The sequence below is a fragment of the Vombatus ursinus genome, unplaced genomic scaffold (genome assembly GCF_900497805.2).
Source record: "Vombatus ursinus unplaced genomic scaffold, bare-nosed wombat genome assembly UNPS02014171.1, whole genome shotgun sequence".
NCBI lineage: Eukaryota > Metazoa > Chordata > Mammalia > Diprotodontia > Vombatidae > Vombatus > Vombatus ursinus.
In genome coordinates, this window is record NW_020953949.1 from 5,574,176 (window position 1) to 5,595,922 (window position 21,747).

Genomic DNA, 21,747 nt, shown 5'->3' on the forward strand with positions numbered 1-21,747 from the left:
TATAAGGAAATACCAAAGCTTACCTTCAAACTGCTCTAAGTCAAGGACCTATATCTCATCTATTAACACTTATCAGGGGCTTGCACTAAACAGTCCCTAAGTTTTCTTCCTGAGCTTCTTTCTGTCTTCCCAGAAGGGAACAAACTGGGGTTGTTAAGGTGGCAACCCCATTTTCCATCTGACTTGCATCAATCAAATAACTCACAGTAATAGTGAAGGACAAAGTCTAAGTTTTTTGCTTCAAATCATGGCTTAGTCCTTTGCTGATATTCCAAAATTCAGGGCCATGTGAAAATCATCAGTCCACGAATTTTAACATTCCTCCCAAAAGCTGGGATACAGGAGTTCCCACAACTCAGGTACATGGATGCCCTTTCCATGCGTATTCTCTCTGGCTTTAAGACATTCTACCACTGTCTCTATGTGGCTTGTGTCTGGTACTACATCTGACACTCTGGGCCTTGTGAGTGAGCAAATACGGCCACATTGTGCCTCTGCTTCAAAGCTGCTGTTAGAGGTTTCCTATGGTGGAAGCTACATTGCTGGACAGTCTTCTTCCAGACTCTTCAGGAGGCAGATCCATTCAGCAGTACTGGAGTTCTCCAGTTTGTACTCAGCTCTCTCAGGATCTCCACAAAAAAAGAATAATTCTGCACCCATGTCTCCTTTTTTCTTTCTTTTTTTTTTTTCAGTTTAACAAACAGTTATTAAGCAAAAACTACCATGTAACAAATACATGGTAGTTGCTTAATAACTGGATACATACTATGTATGTTGTTATACATAGTAGTTGCTTAATGAAGAGGCAGCTGTGAAAAGAGTAGTAGACCTGAAGTCAGGAAGACTCTCACCTCTTTTCGTAGTCCCAGCACAAAAGGGTGGATCTGACCTACAAAGAGCTAAGCCAATGGATTCATCCCCAGTTGATCCACAACTCAAGTCAATCAATGTATCCCTGTGTTCTATTACCCCAAGCTCTGTACTTATAGAGGAGCTAGGAGGCTGCTAGGAGTAGCAGTGGAGAGAGTGTAGGTCTTGGAATCAGGAAGACTTGAGTTCAAATTTAGCCTCAGACACTCACTATCTATGACCTTGGGCAAGTCACTAAACTTCCATTTGCCTCAGTTTCCTTATCTGTAAAATGGAGCTAATAAGAGCACCTACCTCCCAGGGTTGTTGTAAAGTGCATAGCACAGGGCCTGGCACATAGTAGGTGCTATAGAAATGTTAGCTATCATGATGACGATGATTACATCTTGGGAGCTCTTCCAGGATACCTACAGACTGCAGGTCCATAGGAAGGGGTTGATTAACTCCTTTTAGTTCTTTCTCTTTAGGGGAGGAAGCTTTCTCCTCCCCCTCCCCTTTTTTTTCCTTTTTGTTTCCTGGGTTTGGGGCAGACCCTTGTAAGCAGCAAAACAGGCATGAGCCTAAAGAAACTTTATACAATTATGTGTTGAGGGTGTATATTACCCCCAAGCTCACCCCACTATGGGAGGTCTGGACCCTTACAAAGTATCGACAAACTGGGGGCCATCCAAGAACTGTGATTCACAGACATGCTTGCAGGCTCTTTGGGGGAAATATAAGGCACTGGGGAAGGCATTAAGAAAAGAACACAACTGATCTTTGATTCCCTAAAAACTCCACACTTCTAGTACCTTTCCTGAGGGACCTCTGATGGATCTACTTGGAATCTCTGATGGCTACGAGTTAGCTTTGGTTCAGACTCTCTACTGCCTCGAGTTTCCCAAGGCTTAAGATCCCTTATGGTTCTGAGATGCCAGTGCCATCATATACTACTGTCATGATTTGATCCCTGAGGGGCTGGACTGAACTCAGTTTCATCACCAATTGATATATCCCAACTTGAGGCACATTCATAAAACACCGTGCTAGTGGACCAACCACTTCGCTTACAATTCCCAGTCTCCAAATCCCCAGAAGCTCAAACCCTCTGGTATTTTTGTTAACCTGAGGCTCAAGATCTCAGATGGATCTAGTTATGCAATCAGTCATTCAGCAGCATTTAATAAGTACTTACTAAATGCCAGGCACTGTGCTAAGCACTGGGGATACAAAGAAAGGCAAAAACCTGCCCTCAAGAAGTTCACATTCTCATGGGAGAGGCAACATGCAAATCACTAGATACATGCAAGATAAATACAGAGAAGATAGAAGGCAAGCTCAGAGGAGAAGGCATTAGCAGCTGAAAAGGCCTAAAAAGGCCTCTGAAGAGGAGGAGGGTTTTATTAAAAATAAAACAAAAACACTAAAAAGCAAGCCCTAGATCTAAGTAAAGAATAATTTGAACGGGCTACATATATTCTGGCATGGATTTTTAAAATCATGACAATTAATAGATCTTCTAGATCCTCTGCCAGGATGTTACCCAAGTGTGCAAGCCTTTTCTACACAAACCAGAGAAGGTGGGATTTGAGCTGAGTCTTGAAGGAGGCCATGAAAACCAAGGAAATCAGAATTGAGACAATTAATAAGGTTCAGCAAAGTTACTGGCTACAAAATAAATTCTCAAAAATCAATAACATTTTTATATAATAACAAAATACAAGAAGCAATAATAGAAAGGGAAATCCCATTCTAAATAATTACAAAATGCATAAAATATCAGGGGACTAACTTCCCAAAGTACACAAGAGACTTGTATAGGTTCAATTACAAAGCATTCCTTAAAGAAATAAAGAACAACCTAAATATTTAGAGGAATATTCAATGCTCATGGCTAGGTTGTGTCAATGTAATAAAAATAACAATTCTAACAAAATTAATTTATACTTTTAATACTATACCAATCAAATTGTCAAAATGATATTTAACAGAGCTTGATAAAATAACAACAAAGTTCATTTGGAAAAACAAAACATCTAGAATAACAAGGGAAATGATGAAAGGAAGTAAGAACAAAGAAGGAATGGCACTTCCAGACCTTAAATTACATTACAGCACAGCAGTTATCAAAACCATCTGGTGTTGGCTAAATAGAGAGATTGTGGAACAGATTAGACAAGGAAGATTCAGAAACAATAGAATTCAATATTCCCATTTTTGACAAAGTAGAAAACATTAGTGACCTAGGGGAAAAACTCCTTATTTAGTTTAAGGGGAAAAAAACTGCTGGGAAAACTAGAAAGCAGTCTTGCAGAAATCAGGCTTAGACCAACACTTTATACTACACACAACAATACATTCTGAATGGATAGATGACCTTAATATTAAAGATCATATCATTAAAAATAATTGGAAGAGAAACAGATCATATACCTTGCTAAGCTATAGGTAAGAGATGTATTTTTAACCAAACAAGAGATAGAGGCAATTGTAAAAGATAAAATAGATAATTTTCTTTGTTTCAAAGTGAAAAGCTTCTGCACAAACAACATTAATTCTTCTATGGTGAGAAGGAAAGTGGTTGAATGGGAAAAAAATCTTTGTATCAAATTTCTCTAATAAGGATTTGGTATCCAAGATATATAAACAAGTAATACACACACACACACACACACAAATAGCCATTCTCCAGTAGACAAATAGTCAAAGGATATGGAAAAAAAACAGTTCTCAAAAAAGTATTCACAACCACATGAAAAATGCTCCAAATCACTAATAATAAGAGAAACACAAATCAAAACCCTGAGGTTTCACCTCACACCCTGTAAATTGGCAAAAATAACAGAAAATGCCAACAAGTCAATGTTGGAAGCGTTGTAGGAAGATCAGCATACTAATATATTGTTGGTGGAGCTGTGAAGTATTAGAACCATTTTGGAAAACAATTTGGAATTATGTAAATAAAGTGACTAAAATGTCCACACCCTTTGAACCAGAGATATACCCCATGGAAGCCATTAATAAGAAAAAGATCCCCTCTACTCCAAACTATGTCTAGCAGGACTTTTTGTGACAGTTAAGAATCAGAAACAAAGTAGATGCCCATCAATCGGGGAATGGCTAAAAAAAATTGTGGTATATGAATATAATGGAATACTCCGGTAAGAAATTATGTGTGTGATGAATATAGAAATGCATGGGAAGCTCTATATGAATTGACAGAGAGTAAAGTAAGCACAGCCAAAAAAAATATACACAGTAACTACAACATATCGATACATTTAATGTATTGATGCATTTTAATGTATCAATCAGTTGTGCTGACATTTTTTTCCTTTTAAAAAAACTATCTGTCATATGGGATGGCTCTTGGAGGGGAAGAGATAAATAGAATACTATGGTGATATGAGAAAGAGAAAATATCTATAAAAATTTATTTCAAAAAAGAATGCAATTGAGACATAAATGTTTGATGTGATGTAGCATGTAACCAGTGTGAAACTTTATAGAAGAGGAATAAAAAGATATTATCATGAAAGTTAATAACAGAAAGAAAATAATAAATAACATTTATAAAGTAAAGATTTGTGAAGTGCTTTACATGTGCATATACATAATACATAATGCTTTACACAATACATTCTATATATAGATATGTACATATGTATAGATAGATAAATATAAAATTTGATCTACAACAACCCTGTAAAGTAGGTGCTATTATTATCTCCATTTTACTGATGAGGAAACTGAGGCTGAGAGAGGTTAAATGACTTGGCCAGGCTATACAACTACTAAGTATTTGGGGGAGGATTTAAACTTGGACCTTTCTGACTCTGCACTCTATCCACTATGACACCTAGCTACCTAAAGAATATGAGCTGATCACATGGCAATAGCAAGGGATGACAGGTATATAATATGTGTCAGAAAAATCTGAAACAAAAATCTACTACAGTGAGTGAGTGAGTGAAGGAAAGCCTTTATTACACTTCTCGAGAGAGAAGCGGGCACAAAGCACTTTAGTAGCACGTGGGCACTGGTTCAGTGGTAGAATCAACTTTTAAAACCTTAGTAAGATCCATAGTCCACCCATCAGGGCTACTATTGGTCTGGTTCACCTGAGTTACACCCTTCCTGGACAGCCCATTGCATGTTCTTCCATGTCCTGTTAATTCTGCCCACGTCATGGGTCCCATGTTCAAAAGTGGCAGCTATCTCTGCCCTTGGGGTGTGTCAGTTAATAAACTTATTAAGCAAGCACAATGGAGAAAAGCCTTTGCCCTGTTGATGACCCATCCTTGAACCCAAGGGGTTGCAACCGGTTTAGCCTCCAGGGCCCTTTCTTAAGGAGCTAGTTGTTTGCTATACTTCCTGACTGGTTGAGAGACTATCCACAAGATCTTGCAATCTCTTATTCTTCTGTGGAAGCCTAACCCCCTAAAATCTTTCTTAGGATATGAATTCTCCATTCGCATCCTCTTGATGTTAGGAGACATTAAGGAAGGCCTCTATCTAGCACATTGAATAGAATTCTTTCTTATGGTGAATTTATGGGAGGACATGGACAAGAATCATACAGGTTGGGCAGTCATATATTAGCTCCTATCTGCATTGTTGGAATGTCCCAATTGATACAATCACAGAGCCATTTGCAGATATGAGAGATTTCTGACAACAAAATTAATAAGCAGATTCACCTTCAAATCCCCAAAGCAATTATAAAACATCTGATATACACGTATATATGTGTGTGTATATGTGTGTATATGTGGGTATACACACACACACACACACACACACATATAACTGCAGTTTCCCACAACACTTATGGAGTACAAGTGCCAGTTTGTAGGAAACTGCAGTAATAGCAACAGTCCAAAACAATTGGCCATCCTTAAACTTACAGAAAAAGCATTGCGTAATATTAATTACCCAACAAAGGAGTGTAATATCTGAGCTATCCACCAAGTGGCACTCTCCTTTAGTGACTAGCTAAAAAGGAAATCCCATTCTAAATAATTACAAAATGCATAAAATATCTGGGGACTAACCTTCCAAAGTACACAAAACACTTGTGTAGATGCTGCCTCTTGTGTTTTGTTCTTATTATATAGAAATGTGATTGATTTTTGAAGATTTATGTAATATGGAGTATGTATGGTACAGGCTCCTAAAAAGCTGAATTATTTCCATTTGCCACCAGAGGGCACTGTTCGAAAAATGCTTATACTACTTCCCTCTTGGCAATATCGTACAACCCCAGGTGACTGCTGCACTGATTTTATTTTGAATTGAAATCAGGGGATGATATAAATTACTGCTCAGAATTATTAAAAATGGGAAATCTACAGATCTAGCTCTGACCTTGCATATGAAATCTCATCTCTCGGTGGATTCATTGGAGGAGGGAGAAGGAAGCAAGGAAGGAAGGAAGGGAGGAAAGAAGAGAGGAAAGAAGGGAAGGAGGGAAGAAGGAAGGAAGAAAAAGGAAGAAAGAAAGAAAAAGAAAGAAAGAAAAAAAGAAAGAAAGAAAGCTGACATGGCAGTGCATGCCTGTATTCACTATTACTGGGGAGGCTGAGGCTGTTGGATTGCTTGAGCTTGGGAGTTCTGAGCTAGCGCCTGGAAGTGAGAAGCCACCAGGCTGCCCAAGGAAGAACGAAGAAAACCCAGGTGAGAAAGGGCAGGTCAAAGCTTCTGAACCCGTGAGTGGGTCCTGCATTTCCAGTGTGGATGACATAGGGAGACCCAATCTCTCTCCCCTCCATAAAGAAAGGTTAAGTGCTTTTATATGGATTCCTCTGCCTTCAACCAGCTCCAGAATTTCCTCCCATCCAGATATTTCAGAAATACCCCAGAACCATCCATTCCTGCAGCTGCACTTGTCACTGGAAAGGTAAAGCAAGACAGGATACCATAGAACGAAGGCAACCTCCATCACCCTAGAGCGGCAGGAAATGCTTCTATACGGGGGAACGACCATACAAGGGCTTCCGGTTACTCGCTCTGATTCTTCTGGACCACTCGCCCCTGGCCTCAACAATGAAACCTACCGCGAGAGGGGAGGAGGAGAGAAAACCTCCACATCATGGAGGATGAGGCCTGGGGTTCTGGAGGGAACTCGCCCTCAACATATTTTAGGAAAGGAGCGCTTGGAGTTCCGAGGCGTCTGGTTGCCCTACGGTATGTTTGTCGGTGCACTCCCTGGGGGCGGGCCTGCGCATGCTCGACTGAGAAAAGGCATGACTGGCTCGGCAGAGTTGACCGAGCCCGAAGCGGACATTAAGTCTTCATTCCTGCCCTGTGAGTAATACTGAGCACTTCTGTATATGTCTGTAGCTGAGAATTAAAAGAAGAGCACCTTCCAAACGATCGTTCATATTCCTGAGATCAGTCTCCAGCTCCCTCTTCCTATTTAACTTTTGGGGAAACTGAGGTCTTGAGAGGTCACATGGTGATTTGCTGGCATATCTGGGATGTGAAGTCTTTCTCACGATAGTGGAAGGTGCCGTGGGCCTGGAATCTTGCCTTCAACACTTACCTCCTCCTAGCCATTGTATACAAAGGAGTCACCCCCCCACCCCACACACACTCCCTCAGTTTCCTTATCTGTAAATGGGGATAATAATATCTATAGCACTTACCTCACTGACCTCGTGAGGATCAAACAAAATACTATATGTAAAGCACTTTCTAAACCTTAGATCCCTACATAAGTGTGGTTTATTCATTAATAAGATTTGAACTACCTACCTCACAAGGTTGTCATGAGAAAGTACTCTCTAAATGCAGTGTTATCACTCACTGTTACCACTACTACTACTTCCACTACTGATTTAAAAGAAAACTGATGGAAGCTTCTTTTCTGGAACACATTGGGGGTGGGGGGTGGGGTAATATCTCTGTGCTTTGTCATTCCTTGACTCTTTCCCCTTCACCACCAACACCACCACCCTCCTGAAACAAAACAAAAGAAACCAAAACCCAACACCCGTATACCCAGGAAGGTAAGAAACTGAATGACACTGATTAAGCAAACATATAATGTATTAAGTGCTGAGTAGCTACCAACACCAAGATATAGTTCACAAGTTTATTAAGGAACAGCCTCTGGCATGTTGGAACAATGTAGGCAAGGGAAGTCGGCAAGCCAGATCTTTGGGATAAGGATTGGCTCTAAGGGCTGGGTCGCTTGGGCTGGGGCACAAAGCAGGGCTGGGCGACCTGTTGGACCAAGAATTAACTCAGATTATTTTATCCCCAAAAGAGAATTTCTCCTTATTCTATGTCCACATGTAAACTGAGTAATCTCCCTAGAAATAGTGAGTCTTTATGTGATAAAGTAAGAAGTGGAGGGAAGGACTTAGATTTTGTAAGAGGAAGGCTCTCCCTGAGGGTGACTTATTGGTTTTGTTTTCTGCTGATGTTATTTTGATAAAACTGACAAAAAGTGGTAGTAATGGACCCTCAGTTGATACAGGGACATGTTTTATGACTTCTTAGTCTTTTATTATTTAACTATGCCCCAGCCCCTCCCTACCCAAAGCAATCCAAGGCACTCTGGTTCCTAGTTCATTGTCCCTTTGCCTTGCACTGAAAGAATACAAAGTACTTTGACACTCCCATTTTCTTCTTTGTCTTCCCCTTCCCCAAGCTTGTTTCTACTTTTACTATGAACAGCAGCAAATTTAAGTATGTAAATGGACAAAGAGTTAAATGTACTAGACTGATAGAAGCAGTAATCAGAGAAAACCGTGAAAAAAGGGCTGGGGCAAGGAGACCCCACCTGCTAAGAGATTTGGACTGCAGAAGTTACCTGTTTTCTTCCCACAGGTTTCCAATGACCAGACTGGACCTGATTTTCTGAATAGAACAGGGAGCAAAGCCATGGAATCCTGAAAAGAGGGATGTGGATAGGAGTTTCCACTCAGGTGATGCTCTGAGAGCCTGCATCATGTTCCCTTTGGGTATTCCTACCTCTCATCCTGTGCCACATACTCTGCCTCCTCAGAGATTCCTCAGCTCTGATGACCTTTAACTTCCCATCTCACCTACAACCAGTCTTCATTTGCTCAGAATAAACAATATATGGGGGCAGCTAGGTGGCAAAGTGGACAGAGCACCAGCCTTGGAGTCAGGAGAACCTGAGTTCAAATCCGGCCTCAGACACATAACACATACTAGCTGTGGGACCCTGGGCAAGTCACTTAACCCCATTGCCTAGCAAAAAAAAAAAAAAAAAAGAATAAACAATATATGGCTTTTTATTCCTTCAGCAAATTAATTATTGAATGAATACTTTGTACGTAGAACTGTTAGACCCCATTGTAAGTATATAATGAAACGTATAATAATTAGTGGGTTAATTATAGATATAATCTCATTTGAGCCACACATAATCTGAGGTAGGTTTTATTATCCCCATTTTACATATGAGATAACTTGAGACTGAGAACGCTTAAGTAATTTGAACCTTGGTCTTCCTAACTCCAAATACAACATTCTAGTGGCTGTCACCCACAATCACTGCCATCAAGGAGCTTAACAAAACAGTAAAATATTAAATCCTTAAAAAGAAGTTTGAGCAATAAACACTGTGCCATAGAGGAGAGAAAGTTCACTCTAGCCTCAAGTGGGAGGCTTTTGTGGAAGAAGTGAAACTTAATAGTCAATCTGCTACAATGGAAAGAACCCTGCATTGGGAGTCAGAGAACTCAGGTTTGAATCTGACCTTTCCTATTTACTACTAGTGTCATGCTGGGCAAGCCAGCTAACCTTTCTCACCCTCATATTCCTCACCTGTAACATGAGGGAACTGGACTAGATGACCTCTGAAGGCTTGCTTTAAAGTCACAACAAGTTGGGCCTTGAAAGATCAATAGGGTGAAGAGAGGAGAGGATTCTGAACAGAAAAAACAATTAGCAAAGTGTTTTGTGGAATATCAGCATTTTACAGAACCTTAGAGATATAGTCCAACCATCTCATTTTACTGAGAAGGAGATGGAGGTCCAGATGAGGCAACATGTCCAGCAAGTAGCAAAGCCAGGACAAAATTCCAGTTTCCTGGCTCTAGCTTAAGCGTTTTTTCAGGACAGAGGAAGCAGCGAGCAGGGTGTATTTCAAGCCAGTGCACAGACCACCCTCTGAAGTAGAGGATTAATATTAGGGAATGGTGGAAGAAAGTTGACTAGATTATTAATAGCTAGTTACTTTTCATATACAGGGGGAGGGAGAAGAGAACAAGGATTTATTAAGTACCTACTATGTGCTATGCACTCTAAACACCTTGCAAATATCTCACTTTATATATATCTGCGGTTCTGTCTACTTCCCATTGGGCCCAAGGAGGGAATAGGCCCAGATTCTTTTGTCTCTTTCTATAGGAACTAAAGACAAGAAAGAAGAGGAAATTCCAATGGGAGAAGGACTTCCAGAAAAGGGATCTGATTGGATATTCTCTGGGGCTTATCCTGGGAATGAGGAATCTTACACGTTGCCTTCAATTGGGTTAGCCAAAGTCTGCTCCCAAAGTCCTGAGGCTGGGGAACCTCAAGGGGTTCCCTCAGATCAGACTGATAGGGCTATTTTGGAGAAGAGATGGAACCAAATCACTTCTTGGGAAAAACAGCTGAAACCTTTCCTCCTCAGCCCCTTTCCACAAGCATCCTTTCCCCACGGAACTCCCTATCATTGTGATGACTGTGGGAAAAGTTTTTGTCTGAAGTCCAACCTTCTGACCCACCAACAAACCCACACTGGAAGGAGACTATATCAATGTCCTTGGTGTGGGGACAGCTTTGGAGACTACACCAGTCTGTCCACCCATCAGAAAGATCACAGTGGGGAAAGGTCTCACAACTGCCCAGAGTGTGGAAAATGCTTCAACGATGCTACCAATCTCAGCACTCATCTTAGGGTTCACACGGGGGAGAAGCCCTATCAATGCCCTGTGTGTGGGAAAAGCTTTAGTCAGAGCTCTGGTCTTATCCGACACCAAAGAACCCACACTGGTGAAAAGCCTTATACATGTGCTGAGTGTGGCAAAGGGTTCCGGCAGAGCTCAGATCTTGCGGAACACCATCGTACTCACACTGGGGAGAAGCCTTATACCTGTGGAGACTGTGGCCAGAGCTTTGCCAGGCCCTCTAATTTGGTTCATCACCGGCGCACCCATGCTTCCAATCGGGTTTTCTGTTGTCTAGAATGTGGAAAGAGCTTCCAGCACAGCACCAGCTTGAGTCGCCACCGGAAAACTCATACTGGGGAAAAACCTTATCGATGTCCTGAATGTGGCGACAATTTCAGCCAGAGCTCCAACCTCCTGACCCATCAAAGAAGTCATACATTAGAGAAACCATACAAATGCCCAGATTGTGGAAGGAGTTTCAACCGGGCTTCTAACCTCCTCCAGCACCAACAGACCCACAGTCCAGACAAACCCTATAAATGCCCATACTGTGAGAAGGCCTTTAGCCGAAGCTCCAACTTCATCACCCATCAGGGTACCCACACAGGGGACAAACCATATAAATGCCTGCAGTGTGGGAAAGGCTTCAGATCTGGTTCCAACTTGATTCAGCATCATGAAACCCACATGGGAAGCAAATCCTAAAAAGACGTAGGAAGAAATGGGCAGCAGCAGGGAAGGGGAGAGGGTTGAGGGAAATGTTTGTGCTGCCAAAGAAAAATCTATATTATGTTTAAATGAACCAGCAATGAAAGTGGGAGAACCATTGCTGAAGGAAGGGAGATAGACCTGAGAACTTGGGAGAATCCAAATCATTAGTTTACAGGAACTTCAAGAAGTTTTGGGCAGAAGATAGAAAAAATAAGGCCTTATTTCCACATCCTTTCCTCCCCTCTCTATTTCCATTCTCTTACCTAGAAGATAAGGCAGGTTCATTTGTGTGAAAATGAAATGAGAGGACATAGAGCTGTGCTGCCACTTTGCTTGTATCAGCAGGAGGAAGATGGGAGGCATAGAGTATCATGGGGAACCCTAGGGCCTGGGTGCCAGTGGAGCCGCTTCCTTGAGGACAAAAAGTCTTGATCAAGCAGGCTGGATTATTGCCCAATTATCCAAGACATCACAGGCTTGAGATGGGGGTGGCAACATAGACCCTTTTACTTCCTAAAGAGGTAGTTTTATGCACTGACCACAGTCTGACCTGGGGAAGGCTGCTTCTGAAAAGAGACAGAAGGGCTATTCTTAATCTTGCTACCAAGGAAGGCATCATCCAGGCCTTACTAGCAAGCTAGGGTGCGAAGAGAACCAAAGAACTCTCACCTGTTCTCCTTAGGGCATTTACCTTTCATCTGAGACAAGAAGTTCTGACTCTAACCCCTAGGCTCTAGTGGTCCCTACTTCTTACAGAAAGGTTTTTTTACCTATTCTCTAAAAAGCAAAAAGCATCTTTCCTGATGACCTAGCATCAAAAACCAAAAATGCCAGAGTATTATAATAGCAGTTTAGTGCTACAAGATTAGGAAAAGAAATGAGAATAACAAATATCTGAACAAACTATTAAATGTGGTAGAGTAAGATAAAGAAATTTATGGGGCTTCAGGAACAGACAAGTTGGGTCACACCAGGCTTGTAAAGTGGAGTCACAAGAAGCAGACTCTGTGGCCAGCTATGTGCAAAGACTAGGTGATGCATATTTTATCCAACCTGCTGCCACAGTCCCATCCAGTGCCTTCTCTCCACTTTCCTTTGGGCCTTCCATTTTGGTCCCCTCCCATTCCTCATCTGTTCCCTCTCACTCTTCCAAAATGATTAATTACAAGGTATGTGGTGATAGTAGTCACCATTCCTGGGTGGATGTTTAGGGAACTATTCAAGTGGAAATGGGTTGGCATGCTTGAGGAGATGGAGTCAAGAGATGGAATCAGGCATGGGAGACTGGGGGAGGCAGGGAGACCAAAAACCAATCCTTCAGATTAGGAAAAGTCAAAGCTCTTCTAAATGTCATGACCAGAATTAGAGAGTAATGAAAAGTTGGCTTCAGCAACCTAGAACAAAAACAGGAACTGTTGTTAAAGGTGAAAAATGGCAAGGAGAGGACCAAAATACATACCAGGAAGGGCTGATCCTGTCTGTTTCCAGACCGCTCCATTTTCCTGGATCAGACCGAGTTCTAGGCTTACCTAGCCCCAAGGGACAAAGAGCTCTGTGGGTTTAAGTTTTTTTTTTTTTAAATGATTTATTGACCGAGATTGGAAATAATAGTTATGTTGTACTCAGGTCTGGAAGCAGAACCACGCATAGGTATTCTAGCTTCTGACCCTGCTTAGAATGCCCCCAAGGGTATTATATAATGTTATAGAAAGTACCTTTTCCCTACTACCAAGTTGGAGGGGTCTTAAGAAATCTGGTGTCATTTCTCTCAGAAGGCCAGGCTGGTTCTGAGACCAATCACCCTAAAAATACAACTCAGTTCCAGAATAGGTCTTAGGATTTTGGTCTCCTTAAAATCCTGATGACTCACTAAAGCATTATCCTCTCTGAATCAGCACAGTTTCCTGTGAGGTAGGTTGGACTATTGGTTCTAGTTAATAGGACAAGTAGTACAATTCCCTGAATACTTTATAGCCACTGAAACAGGTAAGGAATGAGACTTAAATGAACAGGTTGATAAGCTAGTAGCTGGTGGTAACTAAATAGGAACATTTTAAGACAGTCTTTTTCTCACGTTACTGGCTCTCAAGACCAAAACTACTTATACTCCCATTAGAAAATGAACCTTGGGTACTTTAGGATATAAATTGGAAGCTTTATTCAATTTATCAAATGTTAAGTGCCTACTATGTGCCTGGCACTGAGGAAAGGGGAAGGTACAATCCCTCACTTCTCAGGGAACTTACAGTTTTGAAGACAGATTGTAGACTGTGCTTATGTGAGTAACTCTGTGAACAGCTGCTCCTCGAATGCATCTCTATCCTGACCCCACCACAGAGCTGTCTCACTGTCTCCTAGACAACTAAACTAACTGGGAAGTAGCCAGCAGGAAAGTAGACCAGAAGCTTAAGACTCTGGGCTTAATTCAGGATTTAAGCAGAGATCACCCTGAATTTTATCTCAGATTTTTTCCCAGGGCAGGTGGCCTTCTCATGGTCCTACCTTCTAGAGATGAATTTGGTGGTTTTTCAAATGCAAAAATATCATTTGGAGCTTGACAACTGGCTTCTTAGATTTTTGCGTCACCTTTCCTCATACGTGTAGCATAACTTTAAATGTCATAATGGATCCAAGAAAAAAAGCCCCCTTTTGTTCAAAAATCTATTAAGTGCTTAAAATGTGCAGTGTATAGGGGAAGATAGATGGGATTAAGTATCCTAAGTAATTTTTCCAACTATCTTCAAGTACTTTATAATACAGGAGAGTAGATAGAGAGGAAATCGGGGAAAGCAAGTACTCTACCTTGGGTGGAACACAAAATATGTTATGAGTTGTGTGAGATGAATGGAAAGTTAGAAGTATGATTGAATGCCATGTTTGGTCTTTTTCATTATGCATTGGGGAGGCATTGAAGATTTTGAGCATATGAGGGATGTCATAATAGTGCAGCAGGAAAATTAGGAGGACAAGGAGAGAGGGAGGATACTGTGTAGGAGGCAATTACAATACTCCAGGTCAGTAGGAATGATAAAGAAGGAGAGGGCAGATGTAAGTGACATCACAGTGTATAATGACAATTAGCTGTGGGGAAAATGTCACCACAATCAGGGCACACAAGCCTTTTCACTTATATGGGTCTTCTGGTAGATGTGCAGATCACATATGTAAAAATGTGTACAGGTGACTACATAATGTGTAGCAGCTTCCTGCAAGAGAGGGGGAATGGCTGTACCAGTGCTCAAGTAGTAATTACACTTATGCCTAGTCAAATAAGAGAAATTTTATCAAAAGGGTAGGCAGGAAAGAAAAGATGAGAACAGTAAAGATGACAGTGGAATGTCAAACTAGTAGAATCTTAGAGATAGAAGAACCTTCCATTCACTCGTACCCCCATACCACTCCTCAAACAAAAAAGTGCCTATTTCAAATGTCACATAGAAACAGGTCAATGTTTTTCAGGCACATAAAAAGATTCCTTCTTTAATTACCTCCTATTATTTAGATAACATGCAAATTAGAAAGTAACCACTCTTAAGTTCAGAAGGTCCTGCAATAATACTGAATTCAGTTCCTGTCCATCTTCTAGCAGGTGTCACAACTTCCCTTAAGCCCTTTAACACCCTAGTCCTAAGGTGCAACTAACTCTCTGTTCCCCTGAAAAAACACCATGATCTAATCCAACACTACATTCTTCTCCTCCCCCCTACCAGTTTATGACAGAGTGGCCTGGCTAATCCTATAATGTCTTCGGGCAAGACACTGTCCCCAAGTTTTCCCAGCATTAGAGTAATCTAGGTCCTTCTGTCACATCCTAATATTCAGGATATTCGGATTTTTTTAACAGTACACCTATACCTTGGCTTTGATATCATGGATTTAATGAGGGTGTTGATAGTATACTCTTAAAACAAGTACAATCTAAATAGGATCATAGGGTTCACAGAGCTGGAAGGGACCTTATTAATTAGTCTCGCTCTCTTGTTTTAGAGACAAGGAAACTGAGGCCCAGAAAAAAGATGTGGCTTACCCATATTAATGATGCTGTGATAGAAAGGCTTTATTGGAAAGAGCCTATACTACTAAAATCAGTCAAATGTTGCCAGCTTCTTGAGGCAGACCCAAACCCCTATTTCACAAACACCCTAAATCTGTATCCCTACTATGATACGGATTCTTGAAGAAGAAAGGGAGACAATGAGATAACACCTAGTACATGGTAAGTGGTAAACAAATATTAGAAACAGCAAGAAAGAAGAACAAATATGGAAAAATAAACTATAAGACAATGGGAAAAGCTAATGGCATAGGGACCCACCAAACCATACTACATCTCATTCATGACCTAAATTGATTGTTGATTTCATTTATCACTACTCAAGGGAGACGGCAAATCTCTGAAAACACAAAGGAGAAAAGTATGGAGAGAGTAAGCAGGGTTGTGCCTAGGTTGGTGATTCTAGGTGGGAAGGAAATTTCCTATAGGTGGATCTTGATGAATCTGAAAATGAATAGGAGTTATATGCTGCTAAAGATTTCCCTCCTTTAGCAGAGCCTGAAAGCTCCCTCCAACCAGTCCTAGTTGAGATTAGAAGGTTGACACCCCACCCATATTTCTTACATACAAAAAGCTTCTCTCTAATGTGGATTTGATAGGGGATGACTAAATTGGAGTTCTGACCAAAGCTTTTCCCACACAAAGAATAAGAGAAAAAGCTTATTGGTATGAATACAACTCTGTTCTCTCACAGCTATGTTCCCAGAAGCTCTATCAGCAAAAGTGGCAATTGTAGACCCCCACTGTGGTTCCTGAAGTGTTGAGCCACATGAGAGAACAGAAAGCATTTCTACACTTGTCACCAAGGTAAGAGTCTCTCTCCAATCTGGATTCTCCAGTGGACAACAAGGACTGAGGTGGTGGTGAACATTTCACCACGATCAGGACTCATATAAGGGTTTTCACTTCTGAGGCTTCTTGTGTATAGTGGGCCCACAGCTTTTCCCCACACTCATTATGGCCATATGACCTTTTCCCCGATGTGTGTTATCTGGGGTGATAAAAGAGAAGCTAGTCCTTCAACAAATATCTTTCTACATAACCTACAATCATAAAGCTTTTCCTCCAACAAGTTCTATGATGGCTGATAAATTGGGTTCTCTGACTAAAGTTATCATTGTCCAGGAGTCATTATTGATAAGGCTTCTCACCTACATGGGTAATAAGGTTAGCGCTCTGCCTGAAGCTTTTCCCACACTCTGGACACTTAGTTAAGTCAAATCAATAAGTAATATGACAGACATGGTGCTAAGAACTGGGGAGGCAAAGAAAGATAAAACGAAACAAAAACCCTAATCCCTGATCTCAATAAGCTCACAATCTAATGGGGAGAGACAAAATGTAAGCAACTATGTAAAAACAAGATACAGACATAATAAATGAGATATACTCAACAGAGGGAAGGAATTCCCTAGCATTAATAGGGGAATCAGGAAAAGCTGCTTGTAGAAGTAGGATTTTGGCTGAGACTTGAAGGAAGCCAGGAGGATAGAGATGAGGGAGAGAATTCCAGGCACAGGGAATGGCCAGAGAAAATGCACAGCTGGAGAGAAACAGTAAGGAAGCTAGTCTCATTATATCTGATCGTACCTTCCCAGTATACTTTGCGGGTCTTCATCTAGGTCACACCCACTAATACTTGGTGTCCCACAGGGCTTTGTCCTGGGCCCTCTTCCTCTATTTCACTTGGTGATCTCATTAGCTCCCATGAGTTTAATTATCATCTCTGCTGATGATTCTCAAATCTGTTTATCCAGTCCTGACTGTTCTACTGATCTCCAGTCTTCTATCTATTAAACATCTTAAACTAGATGTCCTATAGACATCTTTAACTCAACATGTCCAAACCTAATTTGTTATCTTTTTCCCCAACCCTCCACCTTTTCAAATTTTCTATTACTCTTATGGGTACCATCATCCTCTCATCCTCTTACCCAGGCCTGCAACCCCTCCTCCCCCATAGCCAATCTGTTGTCAAGGTCAGTTGATTTTACTTTTATAACATCTCTCCCATATGCTGCCTTCTCTCCTTTGACACTACTGCCACTCTAGTTCAGTCCCTCATCTCCTCATGCCTGGACAAATGCAATAGCCTGCTGGTTGGTCTGCCTGCCACAAGTATCTCTCCATTCTAGTGCATCTTCCATTCAGCTGTCAAAGGAATCTTCCAAAGCACATCAGACTATGTCACTATCATACTCAATAAATTCCAGTGGTTCCCTATTGCCACCACGATTAAGTATAAAATCCTCTGTCTGGCAATCAAAACCCTTCCTAACTTGCTTCCTCTTCTTTTCAAGTCTTCTTACACTCGCCACTCCATCTCTCAACTCTGGGCATTTTTACAGTCTGTCATCCATGAATGGAATGTTCTCCCTGCTTGTTCCTGCCTCCTAGCTTCCCTTCCTTCCTTCTAGTGCCAGTTAGAATCCCATATTCTACAGAAAGCCTTTCCTAATGCCTCTTAATACCAGTGCTTCCCCTCTGTTGTTGCTGTTGCGTCATTTTCAGTCTTCAGTCACAAGACTTCATGACCCCATTTGCGGTTTTCTTGGCAAAGACACTGGAGTGATTTGTCATTTCCTTCTCCAGCTCATTTTACCTATGAGAAAACTGAGGCAAACAGGGTCACACAGCTGGTAAGCATCTGAAGCCTAATTTGAACCCAGGAAGATAAATCTTTTTGACTCCAGGCCTGCACTCTATCTGAGGCACCACAGAGCTGTCCCTCAATTAATTATTTCCAATTTAACTTGGATGTAGCCTGATTATACATGGTTATTTGCATGTTGTTTCCCTCATTAGATTGTGAAGGGTAGGACTATCTTTTGCCTTGTGTCCCCAGCATTTTACATAGTACTTGGCACATAGTGCACATAATTGCTTAATAAATGTTTCCTGACTGCCTGGATCACAGAGTACATTGAGGTGAGTAAGGTGGAAGAAAACTGAAAGTGTAGGAAGGAGTTGGGTTATGAAAGGCTTTTGGTCCTAGAGTTAATGGGTATGTATCACTGGGGTATATTGAAGAGAGAGAGTCACATAGTCATACTGCACTTTAGGAAGATCAGTCTGACAGTTTGACAGCAGGGAGGCCAATCTATCGTAGTCCAGATATGAGGTGATGAAGGAATGCACCATGGTTGTGGCAGAGTCAGGAGAGAAAGGGGCATAGGTGAGAGATATAACAAAGACAGAACTGATGGGATCTGGATTTGACAAAAGATTATGTAGGGGTGTTGAGAGGTACAGAGAAGTCAAGGGTGATACCTAGGCTAGGAGCCTGGGTGACTGGAGGATGGTGTTACCTTTGACAGTAACAGGGAAGTTAGAAAGTGGGAAGGGCTTTTTGGGGAAAGATGAGTTTAGTTTTGAACATTTTGAGTTTTTGATGGCTATAGGACATCCAATCCAATCTAATCAACATTTATAAAGTGCCTACAACCTGTCTGGCACTCTGCTAAATGCTGGGAATATAATAAAAAGACAGTCCCTGCCTTCAATGAGCTTACAATGTAAAAAGGAAGACAACATACAAAAAAAGGGGGCAGATAAGTGGGGGGCGGGGAACAGGACACCAGAGGTACCCAGCACAGGGACACCTTATTTGGTGGAGTTGGAACCAGGCAGGGCAGCAGATGTAAGGTGGAGTGGAAATTCAGTTCAGTAGGCAATGAGAGATGTGAGAATGGAGGTCAGGAAAGAGGTTAAGACTGGATAAATACATTTGAGATCATCTGCATTAAAAGTATAGTTGAGTCCACGGGAGTTGACCAGATCACCAAGCAAACTGACAGCATAGCTGGAGAAGAGAAGAGGGACCCAGGATAGAGCCTTGGAGAACATCCACAGTTAACAGGGATAATCTGGATGTAGATCCAGCAAAAGAAACTAGAGTGATCAGGCAGGAGAACAAGGAGAGAGCAGTGGCATAAAAACCTAGGGAAGAGAATGCCAAGGAAAAGAGGCTTTTGACAGTGTCGAAGGCTACAGAGAGGTCAAGAAGGCTGAGGACTGAGAAAAGGTCATTAAATTTGGCAATTAAGAGATCACTGGTAACTGGAAAGAATAGTTTCAGTTGAATGATGAGGTTGGAAGCCAGACTGCAGAGTGTTAAGAAAAGGAAGCAGAAGCATTGATTGTGGACAGCCTTCTCAAGGAGTTTAGCCAAAAGAGTTTCTCCTGTGTGTGGATTCTGTAAATGAGGAACACTCCACTGATCCCAGATACTTCGTATAAAGTTTCTCACTTGTGTAGGTTCTCAAATAGTTGCTAAAAATATAAACTCTTGTTAAAGCTTTCTGCACAGTTATATAGTCCCATCTGGTATTTCCCCAAGCCTGTTTTCCCCATGTGGAAAATTATTCCATCTTATCACTTGATTAATGTTTTCAGGAGCCCTGGTTGGGACTGTTTTTCTATCATATCTTCCAGACCCATCTCCACTGGCTTTACCTTGTTTGGAGGGAACCTCTCCCTTGGTCCAGATAGCAAGCCACTTCCCATTATTCTCCTTTTAAACTTGTGGAAAAAGAAGCACAACAGGAAACAACCTCAGGGAGGAAGCAGAGAAACAAAAAAGTAGCCAGACTGAGGATCAAATGAATAGGAGGCTGATTCTAAGCAAGTTTCCCTCCCATCCCCACCCCCACCCCGAGATCAAACTAGAGACCAGTCTAACCTGAGGATCGATGAGACACTTCACATTCTTCACATTGTTCTTCTAGAAGGAATGATTCAGGTGCTACACTGTTTGATCACTGCAATACTTCATGTCTTCTTGATGAAGGGAATGGCAGAAAACAGTCACTATCTCATTAGAATTTGGAGCTTAAGAAGTAGGATCTTCCTAGACTTTCCTCACTTTTGAGCCCTCACCAGGATACACCAAATTCAAAGTCTTCCATAATTTAAGAAATCACAAGAGGGAATTGTATGTCTTGGATACTGTAAACTCACATGTCAAATAAGGACACTGATTTACTCTTATTAAACAAAAAAATGCCTTCTATAATTTCTCTAAAATAAATTTATACCTAAATCATGGGGTGGAGGACTGGAAAGAGAAAATGCCTTAAGTCGAAATGAGACCTACTGAGTCAAAAAAAAAATCAAGTCTTACCCTCTCTTTTAACCTCTGATAGATGAGTTTTCATCTTATCTTGCCAAAAACGAGGATTCCAGTGTCTTCCAGACTACCTCCAAATCTTGCCATGTATTCACCCCCACCCTGCTTCTATACACATACCTTTCTAGCTCCCCTTCACATGTTATCTTCTCCCATTAGAAATTAAACTCTCCCTGAGGAAAATGACTGCTCTCCCTTTATTTGCAGTTCCAGTGCTTAGCATATGCCCAGCACTTAGTAAGAACTGGATAAATGCTTTTATCTTCTTAATCCCTTCTACTTCTGCTCTTTTTTTTTTAATTCCCCTTAAAACTTTCTTATCTTTAACCCAGGATATACACTCCTAGGGAATCCACATCTGTACCCAACTCTGCTACCTTTGTAACTGAGTGCTGACAAATATTTGGCTAGTTAGTAAAGGACAGGGGACAAACATTACCAAGAACTGGAGGCCTCACTTTGTATTTTTAGCGTAAACTTTCACAACATAAGTCAACTCTACCTGCTAGGTAAGGAAGGATGTGTATATAGGAAGGCTTTCATTTCCAAACTGCCTAACAGCCACCTAGCTCTCCAACTGATCTTTATCTAGTTTTTTCTGGTCCTGGGGAAACAGCCAGCTAGTTCCCCAGGGCTCTTCTTAGTCAATTCAGGATATCTAGGTAGGTTTAGCTATGGGAACTCCTATACAGAGAAAGTCACAAAGGAGAAAACTCTTTCTGTTGTATCACTTACGAGGTTCGTGTACCCCAACACAGGCTGGACATTAACAACAAAATCACAGAATTGTAATGGACTTCAGGTCTTCTATCTGGTCCAACCCATACCTGACCAAGAAGGCCCACCACCAGTGTCACTGACAATTGGGTATCCAGTCACAGCTGGGAGATCTGCTGTGAGGGAATCTACTAGCTTCCAAGGCAGTCCATTCAATTTGTGGACAGTTATAATTGTTGGTATTTTTCCCCTTACATCAACCCTAAATTTGCTTCAGTCTTTTCCTCCCAGTTCTGAGGCCAAACAAAAAAAAGTCTAATTTCTGTTCCCACATGACAGCCTTTTAGGTCCTCAAAGATAGTATAGATTCTTAGAAG

General features: G+C 41.3%; 1 protein-coding gene across 3 annotated transcripts; it reads left to right on the forward strand.

Moving 5' to 3' along the window:
* Nucleotides 1-6,383: 6,383 nt before the first annotated feature.
* On the forward strand, nucleotides 6,384-11,487 carry LOC114041251 (zinc finger protein 436-like). 3 transcript variants are annotated; one of them, XM_027859603.1, is made up of 4 exons: nucleotides 7,064-7,155; nucleotides 7,827-7,859; nucleotides 8,686-8,783; nucleotides 10,237-11,487. In XM_027859603.1, the coding sequence occupies exon 4, from the start codon at nucleotides 10,269-10,271 to the stop codon at nucleotides 11,463-11,465; it is 1,197 nt and encodes a 398-aa protein (XP_027715404.1). In that variant the 5' UTR covers nucleotides 7,064-7,155; nucleotides 7,827-7,859; nucleotides 8,686-8,783; nucleotides 10,237-10,268; the 3' UTR covers nucleotides 11,466-11,487. The 3 variants fall into 3 exon arrangements, with proteins under 3 accessions (XP_027715405.1, XP_027715403.1, XP_027715404.1); XM_027859604.1 differs by lacking the exons at nucleotides 7,064-7,155; nucleotides 7,827-7,859 and adding an exon at nucleotides 6,384-7,035; XM_027859602.1 differs by lacking the exon at nucleotides 7,827-7,859 and having other exon boundaries at nucleotides 7,059-7,155.
* The last annotated feature ends 10,260 nt before the right edge of the window (nucleotides 11,488-21,747 follow it).